The 14,351-nt window shown below is 46.8% G+C and overlaps 1 protein-coding gene across 1 annotated transcript in view; it reads left to right on the top strand.

The window, feature by feature from the left end:
• Positions 1-6,906, top strand: part of Gja5 (gap junction protein alpha 5) — a 22,098-nt gene extending 15,192 nt beyond the window's left edge. The window contains exon 2 of the mRNA XM_028789788.1: positions 4,957-6,906. Within this exon, the coding sequence (XP_028645621.1) occupies positions 4,987-6,063 (1,077 nt within the window). The 5' untranslated portion in view covers positions 4,957-4,986 and the 3' untranslated portion in view covers positions 6,064-6,906. The remainder of the gene's footprint in view (positions 1-4,956) is intronic.
• Positions 6,907-14,351: the final 7,445 nt, after the last annotated feature.

Here is a 14,351-nt window from a genome sequence, read left to right as displayed (position 1 = left end):
CTCTCTCTCTCTCTCTCTCTCTCTCTCTCTCTCTCTCTCTCTCTCTCATATCTTGGATTAGGAATAGTTTGAGGTTTCTACTGTAAGGGCATTTGTTATTCACAGAAGAGCCCTGGAGGTAGAGAAGAGTTGATTCAGAGGCCTTGGGCCACTGGGCAGCATTTCTGAGATTCTCTAGGTAGCTTCAGGCCCACATCACCCCCTCCACAGGCAGGAAGTGGTGGAGATTGTGAGAAAAATTCTTTCCCAGAGCACTCCTTCCATATGTGGCTGCCCCATCCTCAGTGGCTTGCACCAACTTTACTAGAGACTGAGAAAATGCCATCTGGCTTCTTTTTTAGATTTATTATTTATTTTATTTTGTGTGTGAATGTTTAACTTGCATGTATTCATGTGCACTATATACTTGCCTGGTGCTCATAGGGGTCAGGAGAGGGTCTCAGATCCCTTGAGATTGTTAGATGGTTGTAAGGAGTGTGTGTGACAGCTGAAAGGACAGTGTCTTAGTCACTGTTCCATTGCTGTGAAGAGACACCATAACCAAGGCAACTCTTATAAACAAAAGCATTTAATTGGAGGCTTGCTTACTGTTTTAGAGGGTTAGTCCATGATCATCATGATGGGAAGAAGACAGGCAGGGCCCCTAGAGCTTTACATTCTACATACTAGCTGAGAGCTTTCCATTTTGATTCACAGGCAGCAGGGGGTGGGGAGGAGAAAGAGAGAGAGAGAGAGAGAGAGAGAGAGAGAGAGAGAGAGAGAGAGGGAGAGAGAGACTAAGACTCTAGGCCTGGTGTGGGCTTTTGAAACCACAAAGCCTACTCCCAGTGACACACCTCCTCCAGTTAGGCCACACCTCCTAATCCTTCCCAAATGATTCCACTAACTGGGGACCAAGTAAGTATTCAAACATTTGAGCCTACCAGGGCCATTCACATTTAACCCACTAAAGAGCCTCTGGGAACCTGGTAGGATGGGTATGGATGGACAAAGGACATTCATATGACCTTTTATAAGCAGAACTCTTAGCAAATGGAGCCACAGTTGCAATGGCTGAACCATGGCACCGATATGAAGAAGAGCACTGCCATATTGCCTGACTCTTGTGGAAGTTGAAGATAGGGACCTACTGAGAAACTGTGGCACCTTTAGAGTGACCAAGATGTGCTTTTGTTTGCTGTCTTTCTGCACAGCTGGTGCTTTCCAGATGGTTCTGATCAGTAGGAACTGCCTCTGGAGAAGCCAAGCTTGCAATCCCACCCTCAGTCCTTCTGTCCTCTTCCATCTCATCTTGCCTTTTGGGGTCAGAGAAAGGAGTTATTTTCTGTCCAACAGCCACTCAAAACATATGGAAGATATTTGGTGTGAATTTCAGAACATCACATTCTTTACCTCATTCGATCCTTCAGATTCCCTGGTCCAGCTCCTCCAAGCTCCAATTGAATGAAAGAAAACAGATTCAGTAAATCAGATGTTCAGAGGCTCATGGCAGAGCCCAAGCCTAGTTTCCCAACTGCAGGCATAGTGCCTGGCCTGCTGGCACCAGAATTGTCTGAAATGCTTGCTGCAAACCCAGATTCCTAAGAGGCCACCCCATTAGATATAAAGAATGGCACAGAAGAGGTTACTTTGGGAAAAGAGCTGACATATACTTACTTTTCAGGAATTAGCTTTATTAGGAGAAAGGACCTTGAAACTGTGATTGGGCCTTGAGGTAAGGGAGCATTAGAAAGGAACAGTGCAGGGCTGGAGAGATGGCTCAGCAAGTAAGAGCATTGGCTGCTCTTCCAGAGGACCCAGAGTCAATTCCCAGCACCCCTATGATGGTTCACATCTGTCTGTAATGCCAGTCCCAGGGGATATGATGCCCTCTTCTGGCCTCTGCAGGCATTGTATACACACAGCACACAGACACCCAAACACAAAGAAAAATGGAAAGAAGGAAGTAAGGAAAAGAACAAGACAATTATACTGACAACAACATAACAGGCCTCAAAGGATATAATCGCTCAAGGCCTCAAAGGATTCACTAAGAGAGTTAGCTTAAAGAAAGAAGAGGGGCTGGAGCGATAGCTTCCATGGCTAAGAACACTTGCTGTTCTTACAGAAGACCCAAGTTTGCTTCTCAGCATGCACATGAAAGCTCATAACTCCAGTTCCAGGTAATCTAGTGCCCTCTTCTTGCCTCCCTGGGTATCAGGAGCACATATGCTGTGCATAAATACCTGTGGGAAAACATTCATAAGCATAAAACAAAAATAAGTTATAAGTGGTGGTGCATGCCTTTAATCCCAGCACTTGGGAGGCAGAGGCAGGCGGATTTCTGAGTTCGAGGCTAGCCTGGTCTACAGAGTGAGTTCCAGGACAGCCAGGGCTATACAGAGAAACCCTGTCTCAAAAAAAATTCTTTTTGCTTATTTCTTCTAGTCCTGAGCCTCAAATAGGCTGACTAACTTTGAGAAACAACATAAATAATTTGGTAGCAAAACCTATTCAGATACATTATCATAAGTTAGCTATGGAGGACCATGAGACTCAAGATGAGGTTGTTACTTTATCCAGGGTGTTCCCAAAACCCATCTCCACCCAACCTAAAAGAAGGTACTTCCACCCCTAGACCAGGCAGAGAGGGGCCACCCAGAATCCCCTCTGACAGGCGACCTGAATTCTTGCTTAGGCTGCGAGGCTAAGCACTGCAAGGGAATATCAATAAAAGTTAAAAATATCTCTCTGGGTTCCCTGAGCGACAAGCCTGACTGCATAGAGGTTGATGTCAAAAGTATCCCCTCTCCAAGAAAAAGACATCAGGACGGGTTTGGCCCTCATGCCTCACTGGACAACGACAGGAGGACCAGAGCCATTACAAGGTCCCCTTCAATTACTGGAGGTCAGGCCTCTATCCCCGCCTTCACAAAATTAGAATCACCACAGCCCTTCTATACTTAGAGAAGGGAGGAGATGTCAGGGACAGCCCTGCTTACACACTGAAGGCCTAAAATCAGCCATAGGCCTAAAATCAACAATAGGCCTGTCATACATGTATACTAACACCAAGTCTTGGGTCTCTGTGGAAAAACATTGAAACAGATGGCTATAAGCTATTGTAAACAGGCAGCTTTTGTGACACTTTACCAGCCTGAGTAGTCATAGACCTTGTAAATAGGTAGCCTTGGCAGATAATACCAACTTAGATAAGGACAAGTGAATCATAGGCAGAGTCATAGTGAATTGTCCCCTGAACCCTCACCCAGCTGATACCCTGTTCTGAAAAATATCTGTACTCCCCCTGAACACCCACATTCCAGTGTCATCCCCTTCCCCACATCCTGCCTTTTTGTGTTTATAACCCCTGTGTGAATGAGTACAAATTACAATTTGAAAAAAATAAATAAATTATATACATACATATACATATATGTATATAAAAGAAAAATATGTGAGGTAACCATTATATGATAAATGAGAGTGAGGGAGACCTAGAGGGAAAGTCCTCAGAAACATCCCTAAACTGAAGGAGACAACTGGTTTTTCTATCCTTAACGGGGCTGGGGGGACTTTTCATATTTCTTGATTTAATTCCTCCTAATGCACATGACAAAGAGTGTGGAGGAGCCAAGCACTGGTTAAGAGCATTAATTAGGGGCTGTTGTTAGGCTACATCACAAGTCTCCTTAACCCTCCATCCCAGGGGTTGGGGGTGGTGGGCATGGGATCTGGCCTCTTAGAGAGACTGATGTCTTAAAGGGGCGGCTGTGATAGATCACCTTCCGAAGTAGAATGTCTAGGAATGAGACATGGACTCTCCACTGTAACACACACCTTACATGATGTCTAGACCCTTCCTGTGGATGCCATGCTTTGATTGGCTTAGAACCTCCTCTCTAGTTTTTGAATGGGAGAGTACTTTTCATGACTCTTGAGTTTAAGAAAATTGCACTGTTCTCGTTTTTAGTTATTTGGTTGTTTTGTGTGTGTGTGTGCACGCACATGCGTGTGTTTGTGCGTGTCAGTGTGTGTTTGTGTAAGTTCATGTGCACAGCAAGCATGTAGCACCCCAGGAAGACAGAGGAAGGTGTTGAATTCCCCGGAACTGGAGTAGCAGGAGGTTGTGAGCTATCATGTGGGTACTAGAGACCAAACCTGACCCCCACCCACCCATCCACACACACACAAGAGCAGCAAGTGTCTTAACTGCTGAGCCATCTCTCTAGTTCCTGTTCTCATTCAATTTATGTTTTAAAAAAGTAAATTAAACCCACTCAACCCCAATCCCTTCCCTTTAGTTTCTCCTACCACTATTTTTGGTTTCATCTGCTTTTTTTTTTTTTTTTTTTTTTTTTTTTTTTTTTTTTTTTTTTTTTTGACTGAGTGCATTTGGTACTGCCACTAGAACATGGTCAAGGCCATCCACTGCAGCACGGGTAGCTCTTGGGGTAGATTTCTGAAGACTGTCTCTTTCTTGCCCAGAGCCCATCAGTTGCCAGTAGTTCCTCAGCTAGGGATGGGACTCCATGACTCCCATCCCCACCCAGGCCTGGACTTTGTGTGGTTTGAGCTTGCAATAACCTCCTCTGTCAGTTCAAGTATACAAAAGTGAGTCAGATTGATTCTAACTCCAGAGGCCCAGGTCACATCACAAATGACAAAAACAAAGAGACCTTCTAGAAAGTAGAGAGTCTTTTTTTTAGACATATAAAATTTATTTTAAACCATTCACAAATCATTTTTGGTTTTGAGACAGGTTCATGTATGAGCCCACAGGAAACCTGAACTCCTGGTCCTCTGCTTCCCCTTCCCAAGTGTTGGGATTACAGGTGTGCACCACCACATCCAGCAAAAGTTACACTTTCTCAAAGAACACATTTCTGTGGATCAGTGACTCAGAGCACGGTGGGACATTCTAAACCTCTTGAAACATCTCTTGTGAACATCTCTCTGTTTCTGCTTTGATTGCAGAAGGCTCGGCATCACCCTACGCTCGGCAAGATGGGTGACTGGAGCTTCCTGGGGGAGTTCCTGGAGGAGGTCCATAAGCACTCCACGGTCATCGGCAAGGTCTGGCTCACCGTCCTGTTCATTTTCCGCATGCTGGTCCTGGGCACTGCTGCTGAGTCCTCCTGGGGAGATGAGCAGGCTGATTTCCGGTGCGATACCATTCAGCCTGGTTGCCAAAATGTCTGCTACGACCAAGCCTTTCCCATCTCCCACATTCGCTACTGGGTACTGCAGATCATCTTTGTGTCCACGCCATCTCTAGTGTACATGGGCCACGCCATGCACACTGTGCGCATGCAGGAAAAGCAGAAGTTGCGGGATGCTGAGAAGGCTAAGGAGGCCCATGGCACTGGAGCCTATGAGTACCCGGTAGCCGAGAAGGCTGAGCTGTCCTGCTGGAAGGAAGTGGATGGGAAGATTGTCCTCCAGGGCACCCTACTCAACACCTATGTCTGCACCATTCTGATCCGTACCACTATGGAGGTGGCCTTCATCGTGGGCCAGTACCTGCTCTATGGGGTCTTCCTGGACACCCTGCATGTCTGCCGCAGGAGTCCCTGTCCCCACCCAGTCAACTGTTATGTCTCGAGGCCCACTGAGAAGAACGTCTTCATTGTCTTTATGATGGCTGTGGCTGGGCTGTCTCTGTTTCTCAGTCTGGCCGAACTCTACCACCTGGGCTGGAAGAAGATCCGACAGCGCTTTGTCAAGTCACGGCAGGGTGTGGACAAGCACCAGCTTCTCGGCCCCTCCACCAGCCTAGTCCAGAGCCTCACTCCTCCCCCTGACTTCAATCAGTGCCTAAAGAACAGCCCCAGTGAGAAATTCTTCGGTGACTTCAGTAATAACATGGGTTCCCGGAAGAATCCAGATGCTCTGACCACTGAGGAAGTGCCAAACCAGGAGCAGATTCCCGGGGAAGGTTTCATCCACATGCACTATGGCCAGAAGCCCGAGCTGCCCAGTGGAGCCTCTGCAGGCCACCGGCTTCCTCAGGGATACCATAGTGACAAACGACGCCTTAGTAAGGCCAGCAGCAAAGCAAGGTCAGATGACCTGTCAGTGTGACCCTCATCCTAGGGAGGACCAGACCCAGGAGGGATGTAAGGAGTGTGAGGCAGGAAAGAAGCAGTCCCTCACGACTGTCAGACCCTCCTTAACTCTGCTCCTTCTGTCCTGGGTCTGAATGGCATTGCTCATTATCCTCAAAATGAACAGTTCTGAGTATTCTCAAAGACAGGGCTACCCCTCAAGTCTCGTCCCTCCTCATCCTCTGTCAGTATTCACAGCCTTTCAAGTAGTTTATTGAATATAGTGGAGGCAGGAATGGGAACCATGGCAAAATCTGGTCTGTGGAGGACAGACTGAAGACTCAACAGCAGCAACATACCAGATAGACCCCTGCCCCAAGTCTTTGGTACTATGCCCGTCCAAGCCCAAGGTTGAGAGTATTTATCAAATTATCTGCATTGTATCATTCCTCTGAATCTGTTGTTTCCAGGTACCATACTTGGGAGTGCTGGTGAGGTAACTGTGAGCTACCCTTGACTGCATCTCCCTCCTCCCAGTCTTAAAGGGGTATTCTTGGTCCTCGGCCAGCATCAGCTTTACAAGTGCCTTGGTATGTGCCTTTGGCAAACATTTCATGTTGATGCTGCTGCAGCCTTACTGCCAGGCTAGACACCCAGCTCATAAGGGTGCCAAGACCTCTAGAAGTCACTGTGCAGACAAGCATCACTGGAATTGCCACCAGCTGTCATCCTGTGGCCCTTGACAGTTCAACCTAATGATAGAAACCATCCTGGCCAACTCACCAGTGTTCCTCTAAAGTCTTTGTTAACAGGATTGTCCAAAGTCACCATCCTCTCTTGGATCCTAGCCAGATTACCAGCCACCAAGTTCAGTGGAATTTTCCCAGGATTTAATGAAACAAAGAGAGCATTGTGTTTCTCAGGTTCTTGGGGGGGGTAGGGGGTGGGCAGGGAACAATTCTGCTGTGAAGATGAAAATGTGGGGGGGGGACTAGTTCCCCTTCTGCGTATGCCTCCCACTGTCTGCCAGCTTTGAATGCCAAGAGGTTTGGTGATAGCAATTGAGACCCAAGATCTCTCTTAGGGGCACCAAGGGAACATGGAAGCAGAAAGGGATCTCCAGTTGGCTTTGGCAAGGCCCTTATTTAGTGCAAATATTCCTGTGTTTCCTTGGTACCCCTAGGTACAACAGGGGAGGACTGTAGAAAATTCCTGCCATCCTCAGGTTCTATCCTGGGGTATCTACTGAGTGGATCCATAATAGGTATCTTTCTCCTTAAGCAGATCAAAGCTGCTCAGCATCAGATACCAAGACTTACAGACACAATGCTCTGTGTGTGTGTGTGTGTGTGTGTGTGTGTGTGTGTTTGTGCATGCTCATCCATCTGTGTGTGTATGTGTGTGTGCGTGTGCATGATCATCCATCTGTATGTGTGTGCATGCTCATCTATCTGTGTGTATATGTGTGTGCATGCTCAACCATCTGTGTGTGTGTGTGCATGATCAGTCATATATGTGTGTGTGCATGCTTAACCATCTGTGTGTGTGCATGCTCAACCATCTGTGCGTGTGTGTGTGTGTGCATGCTCAACCATCTGTGTAATATGTGTGTGTGTGCATGCTTAACCATCTGTGTGTGTGTGCTTGTGTGTGCCCGTGTGTGCATGCAGATAGAATGGTGAAGAAGAGCCCTGAAGCCAAGCAAACATGTAGAGAAACTTGGGTCTTTCTGCCTCCTTCTCAGTTGTCTGGCAGGAGGGCTGAGCTTGCTTCTTAATCAGCCTAAACGTCAGACATGAGACGTCAGTAGAGAAGGGTGAAGGTTCAGAGGTCAGTCCCTGCCCCAGTGACCCATCTCTGGGTCCTCTGCTGGCATTTGGATGTTACTAATGGACAGAACTAAAGGAACGCCTGAGGATACTTGGGAAGGGAGGACTGGCTGTTCCAGCCCCAGCACATTGCATCCATTCCCGACACCGGCACTGAGAGTCTCTGCTCTTCTGGTTATGGCATGTGTGTTTGTTTTCTGAAATGGGGTTTTTTGAATTAGAAAATCTGAGACCAGTCTTTGACGGTGAGGTTTTCAGAATAGAAAGGGGAAATGATATGTATGACTGGTTTTAAATAAAATCTGACTCTACATGTTAACTCTGGTTCGTGTCTCCTTCAGACTGTGGCTTTAAGAGGGTGGCAGACTTGAAGGAGAAGGGAGAGCATGGGGTCAGACACACAAGGGTTAAAAGCCCAGCTGCTGGTCTCCTCCTGGCCAGCAGTGAGCTACTTCACAACTGTTTTGTTACTCACCTGTAAACTGATCTAGTGATGTCCACTCCGTTAGGTTGCGAAGTGAGAGCCTGCTTAGGAAGAGAAGAACAAATTCTCTCAGGCATATGAGTTTGCAATCAAGGAGCAATTGTTATTATTTTCAGTATAGAGTGATTGAGAACCCGAAGTGTTGATGGATAATTCTAGACCTTCCTCTTTTGGAGCTCACAGCATGATCCACCTGAAGTAAACAACTGAACTTATATAAAGGACACAATTAAGGTGCACCCAGGAGATGGCTCAGTGGATGAGGGCATTGGATATGCAAACATGAGGACAAGTCCCCAGCACCTGCATAAAAAGCTAGGCATGGCCATTACTGGCAATGTAAACCTAGCACTCTGTGTGTGTGTGTGTGTGTGTGTGTGTGTGTGTGAAAACAAGGATTGCTGAGCCTAGCTCTGGGTTTAAAGGACAGAAGGTGATAGGGCAGGATATCTTATGTTCTTCTTTGGCCTGAGTATATGTATGTCTATCCTGCACCATATACCATATACCATAATACCAACCACATAGTCACATACACACACACACACACACACACACACACAGAGTCACATATAACACCACATATAACACACATATAACACACCACACAAATACAACACATATACCTCACACATTCAACACACATGTATTACACGTACACAAAACACACATATACACACACTCTCAAATACCAAACACTCATGTATGTATATCAAACACATATACTCAAACATATACCATGCACATACACACTCACTCATACACATATACCAAATACGCATACACATACCCTCTCACAGCAGGCTCAATCACACGCACCACACACTTACACACTGATACAATTAGAATATTAACTTCTATCGATTCTAAGAACCACAAGTCTCCAGAGAGTGACACAAACAAACAGAAGAGACCAGACCTGCACTCAGAGGCCTGAGCTGGGGATATAGTTTGGCTCAGGTAAAGTGTTTCCCTTGCAAGTGTAAAGACCTGAGTTCTAGCCACAGATCCTCTATTTTAAAGGAAGATGGGGCACGGGGGGGGGGGGGGGGGCAAGTGCTTGTGATCCCCTGCTGGGGCAGTGACAATAAGCAGGTCCCTGGGCTCACCTCACCTGCTTGGCCAGCTCCCGGTGGTGAGCGACCATGTCTTAGAAAACAGGGTGAATGGCGACTGAAGAATGATGCCTGAGGTTGTCCTCTCTTCACATGTGTGCACCTGCACACACACCCCACAGAGCAGAGAAAAAGAAGAAAGGGAGAAAAATAGAGACCTCAAAGATAACTCTGTGAAATATTTTTCCTCCCCCCTTCCCCCACCTTTTGTAGCCATAGAAACTGAGGTACAGGAAGGTTTCTCTAACTGGGAAACGGTTCCTCACTGGCCTCTGAATGAGATCACATGTCTTTGAAAATGGTGAAATAATTCATGTTCCAAACAAGGGTCAAATGCCATCTCAGCCCTTCGTCTCCAGATAGGCTACTGTTTCTGAAAGAAACAAAGGCGTGGGAAAGCAAACAGAAGCACCGTCGTCTTTACCATCCACAGGTCCCGTTTGTCACGGTGGGCAAGCTCTTTGAAGAGATGATGCAGATATGTGTGTATGGAGATGCACTATTCGGTGGCTCCTGTCCACGGGTGAGGGGAGGTTCTGGCCCAGCGGGGCTTGAGCAGCTCCCACAGAAGAGGGTCTATAATACACCTCATCGTGGTATAATCATGGCTGTTCACAGAATGGTTTAGATGGTGCTCACACCACAAAAGCGTAGGTGATCTTTGTAAAATCTCAACCTTCTGGTTGGCTACTCTAAGTTTCCCCTCAGCTTCCAATGGTTCATCAGGAGGAGCACAAGCTGACTGATAACACAGCAAACACACTCTGAGTGCAGGCACTCCAGGTCCCTTCCCTTAATTTCTTCCTTGAATGTCAGAGTTTCTACTGGGGCTGGAGCCATGATGCCTCGGCAGTTAAGAGTGATTGCTCTGAGTTTGATTCCAGCACTGTTACGGATCAGGATTGAGGACAGAGGTGAGAAGGGAGCCTCGGACTTGGAGGTTAGATTATAACAACTTATTTATTCATAAATAGCAGTAAACAGCGAAATGGAATTGCATTCGTACACACACACACACACACACACATTTCACTGACCTCCGGTCTGGCCCGATGTTGTAGCCTGGCTTAACAGCAGGTAAGGTTCAAGATGTGTCCTTCTGCTTTCGGGTTCAGCTGGAGCTCGGTCCACAGTTTGGGCTCGTTTGATGACAGGCATCCATCCAGGTCAGTGGACTCAATTGACGGCATCTCAGTGGGACTATGGGAGCGAGTGAGTTGTGATGGGTAGACTGGGGTATTTAAGCTACACTTAGCCAATCATAATTAAGGCATTCACACATTTCTTCATTGGGCATTTACTTCACTTCAACTTTGTCACATTCTCACACATACTCTAGGCGTGGTTTCCATGGTTACATTCATCCATGATATTGTTTTACATCTTGTTCCTTACAAGCACCCACATCAAATGGCTGCAACCATCGGTAACTCCAGCTCCAGGGACTATGACGTCCTCTTCTGATCTTCTCAGGCATCCACACATGTGTGCACATATACGTACACAATACACACAGAGATAAATAATTAAAAATGTCTTTAAATTAAATTCCTAGCACTGGTGATTAGATGTTAACCTCACTCCTATGAGTGATAGTGAGATGGGTCTCAAGGGGTTTTGGTTTGGTTTGATTTGGTTTTAGTTTTGGTTTTAAACAGCAAATGTGACAGCAGACAGACAAACGAGGCCAGAGGCACTCTGAAGATTCTTTGAAGAATTATTTTCATCATGTGCACATGAGAACAATAGTGAGCCTGGGAAGCTTCCGAAATGAGTGCCCCTTGCAAGAGGTCCAGGAAGCCCTGTGTCGGCCCTCATAGGGGCCCTTGACAGTAAACAGAACTTGAAAATGACAGATACACAGAAGGAATAGGGTCGGGACTTTCTTGTGGGTCACTTGATAGTCACCAGACCTTGGTAGAAACCACTAATTTTTATCACTATTTTAACTAGGAAGGAAAAACTTACATTTAACAATTTATGGCTGTCCATTTATGGGAAGCAGGGTCTCATGTAGCCCAGGCTAGCTTCAAACTCTAGGAAGCTGAAGATGATCTTAAACTCCCGATCCTCCTGCCTCGACCACCTGAGTGCTGAGCTCACAGTTGCCTTGACCAGGCCTTGTACCAGGCTCTAGAAATACAGCTTTACAAAGCAAACGTTGCCCTGTCATTTCTAGTTTGTAATAAGGGAGAGGACTGTAACGCAAGTGAACAGACAGATGCCAGAATTTCAAATCATGTTAAATACCATGAAGGAAACAAACAAGCGGCACACCAAAGCTGCAGGGTCGTTGTGGACAGGAGTGGGAAGTCCTTTCTGAGGAAGTAGTGTGAAAACTCACATCTGGCAACTGAATAGCCAGCTGCTGACGAGCCAGAAGGGAATTCAAATTCCTTCTAGGAAATTCCAAAATACAGTTGTGCTTTATTTCAGTCAAGCCTAATGTTTTTGAAGGATACAGAATTCAAGTGGCACCGACACCAGAGCTGTCTGGCCTTCATTGCTGCAAAATACACATCTTTTTTCCTGGAAAAACCTTAAGGGACAGAAGACTTATCACTGAAGCAAATGAGGAACATTTAGAAAAGATTTGAATGAAAGCAAGTAAATACCAACATCAAGTCAGACAAAAACACCCCACTTAAGGCTGTAGTGATTGTCTCCACTAGGGTTTACTCTTACTGTATTCTTTTTTCTGCAAAGCTAGGCTTGATCCCTGGAATGGGCAGAGGTGGGCAGATGTGGTTGCTCCAGGGCAAACCTAGCCATAGGCCCAGGGTGATACCAGGACCCATTGGCAGAAAGGAGATGGTAAAGAACCTACTGTGTGTTCCAGAATAGCCTTGGCATCAGAGAAGTCAAGGCATGAGACCTCAAGCACACAGCGGCAGCGGGGATAGGGGTGCATCAGGGAAGTCAGCCTGTAGAAGCTATACATGACAGCAGACAGGCAGGCATGTCTGGAACATACCTTAGCAGCCGGGGGCCACAGCCTCTGATCTGGGTTTTTAGGTTCTTCTCCAGACTCAGTGGAGGAAGACCAATGTGGGCAAAGCTAAGCATTCTCCTGAAGGCTAGGTTATTCAACAGGGTACTAGTTCAGAGCCTCAGTGCAGTCCAAGGTGAGGATGTTAGCAAGATGCAGATAAATTGCCTATAATGTGCTGCTGAACCCTCAATCTAAACAGGGGACCAATAGTGAGAGCTCCAGGCACCTCAAGCCATGGTAGCAGATGGAGACCATTTTGTCATGAAGTCCAGTGTTACTCTGAAATCACTCCTTCACCTATAGCCCTGGGGAAGCCATAGCCTGGTAACAAGGTTCAAGTTCACACCCTTACCTGGCTGAATTTCCCATTACCCCATTCAAGACCCTTGTGGACATGACACTTGATAACAAGGGCTTCCCCAGAGGGAAGACTCACGTCTGAAGACTCTCGGGAATGTTCATTTTATCGAGCTCTGTAGCCTAGCCAAGGCCCTCAAGGTGCTCGAAAGCAACAAGGGGCTCAGGACTGGGTAGGAAGTTATGTTACACCTTCCTGGGGTTGTCATTGAAGTGGAGTGGGACATAGTCTGGAGAGCCTTAAGTTTACAAGTATTTGCTTTGAAGGTATGCACTTGAAAACCTGCATAAAAATCTGTGTAGGCTGCAGTTGGCCGGGTGAAGATCAGCCTGAGTTTGGTAATGAAGCCAAACTTGCAGTTAAGCCCTTGCGGTTTGCTAGGCCCTGGGCTGAGGCTTTTACATGTCACCATTTCATCCTCACAATAATCCCGTGATCTCACTGAACCATCACAGATGAGGAAAACTGAGACTCCAGGAAGATCCAAACCTACGCTGCCAGCCCGCACCACAGCCCACATCTCTGTCTGCGTTGTCTTTCTCTAAGTATTTATCATACATAATCAGGGAGAAAGGGAAGCCAGACATTATGAGTACAGCATTCGTCAGCGTAGGACTTATAACAACAAAGGCTCTGGAGCCACGAGTGGAGTCAGCTGTGATGGGGTCTTTGAGGGATGTGTGTGTGTGTGTGTGTGTGTGTGTGTGCGCGCGCGCACGTGCACGCGTGCTTGCTTTCATTCTCTTTCCTTTGTGAGCTATTTTAGTGTTACCATGTTATTTTTAAAATACAATTTTCATATATTTATATTCAACCTTTGGACTAAATTTGGTGCCACCCCGGGTGGCTGCCAGGAGCTGCTGCTCCCCATGTCCACCGAACTTAGACTTGAGAACACTTTTCTTTGCTTGAGCTTTGGCCGCGCCCTTAAATGGGATAAGGTTAGCAAGAGGCGCCATCCTGGATCCAGGCTGCGACTGTGATGGCAGATGGTCGGCCAGCTGCACACTCTGGAAATGCCTGTGCGCTGCAGTGGGTGGGAGGCTGACTTCCACCCCTCGGTCTTGCACACCTTCCGTGTGGTGAGTGTGAACAGTGCCCTACTCTACAACAGGGTCAGGGTTTGGGAGCAGCCATCACCAGGGAGGATGGTAGTCTGACACAAGCCACTCAGGACTTTTCAGAATCGATTGCATTACAAAGAAGAAGGGCTCAGTGGGGCAAGAGGAGAAAGGGCATCTGCTGGTTCTCAGAGCAAGGCAGGCCTGGGAAGGACACACATTCAGGAAGCGCTCTGAAGAGGGGGTTGTACTTGAGTGGCTTTAAAAAATGAATACAATTTTGTTATGTCAAGGGAGACTGTGGAGTTGGAGAACATAGCACAAGTTTACCTCCTCACACCACACACCACACACACCACACCCTACACCACACACACCGTGCCATAACCACACCATATCACACACACATTCACACTACAGCATACCATACACACCACAGCACAGCACAGCACAGCACACCACACATAGTACATATCACACCACACA

The sequence above is a fragment of the Grammomys surdaster genome, unplaced genomic scaffold, assembly GCF_004785775.1.
Source record: "Grammomys surdaster isolate TR1022 unplaced genomic scaffold, NIH_TR_1.0 125849, whole genome shotgun sequence".
Taxonomy (NCBI): domain Eukaryota; kingdom Metazoa; phylum Chordata; class Mammalia; order Rodentia; family Muridae; genus Grammomys; species Grammomys surdaster.
The sequence above is the reverse complement of the archived record's forward strand: the minus strand, read 5'-3'. Positions and strand labels throughout refer to the sequence as shown.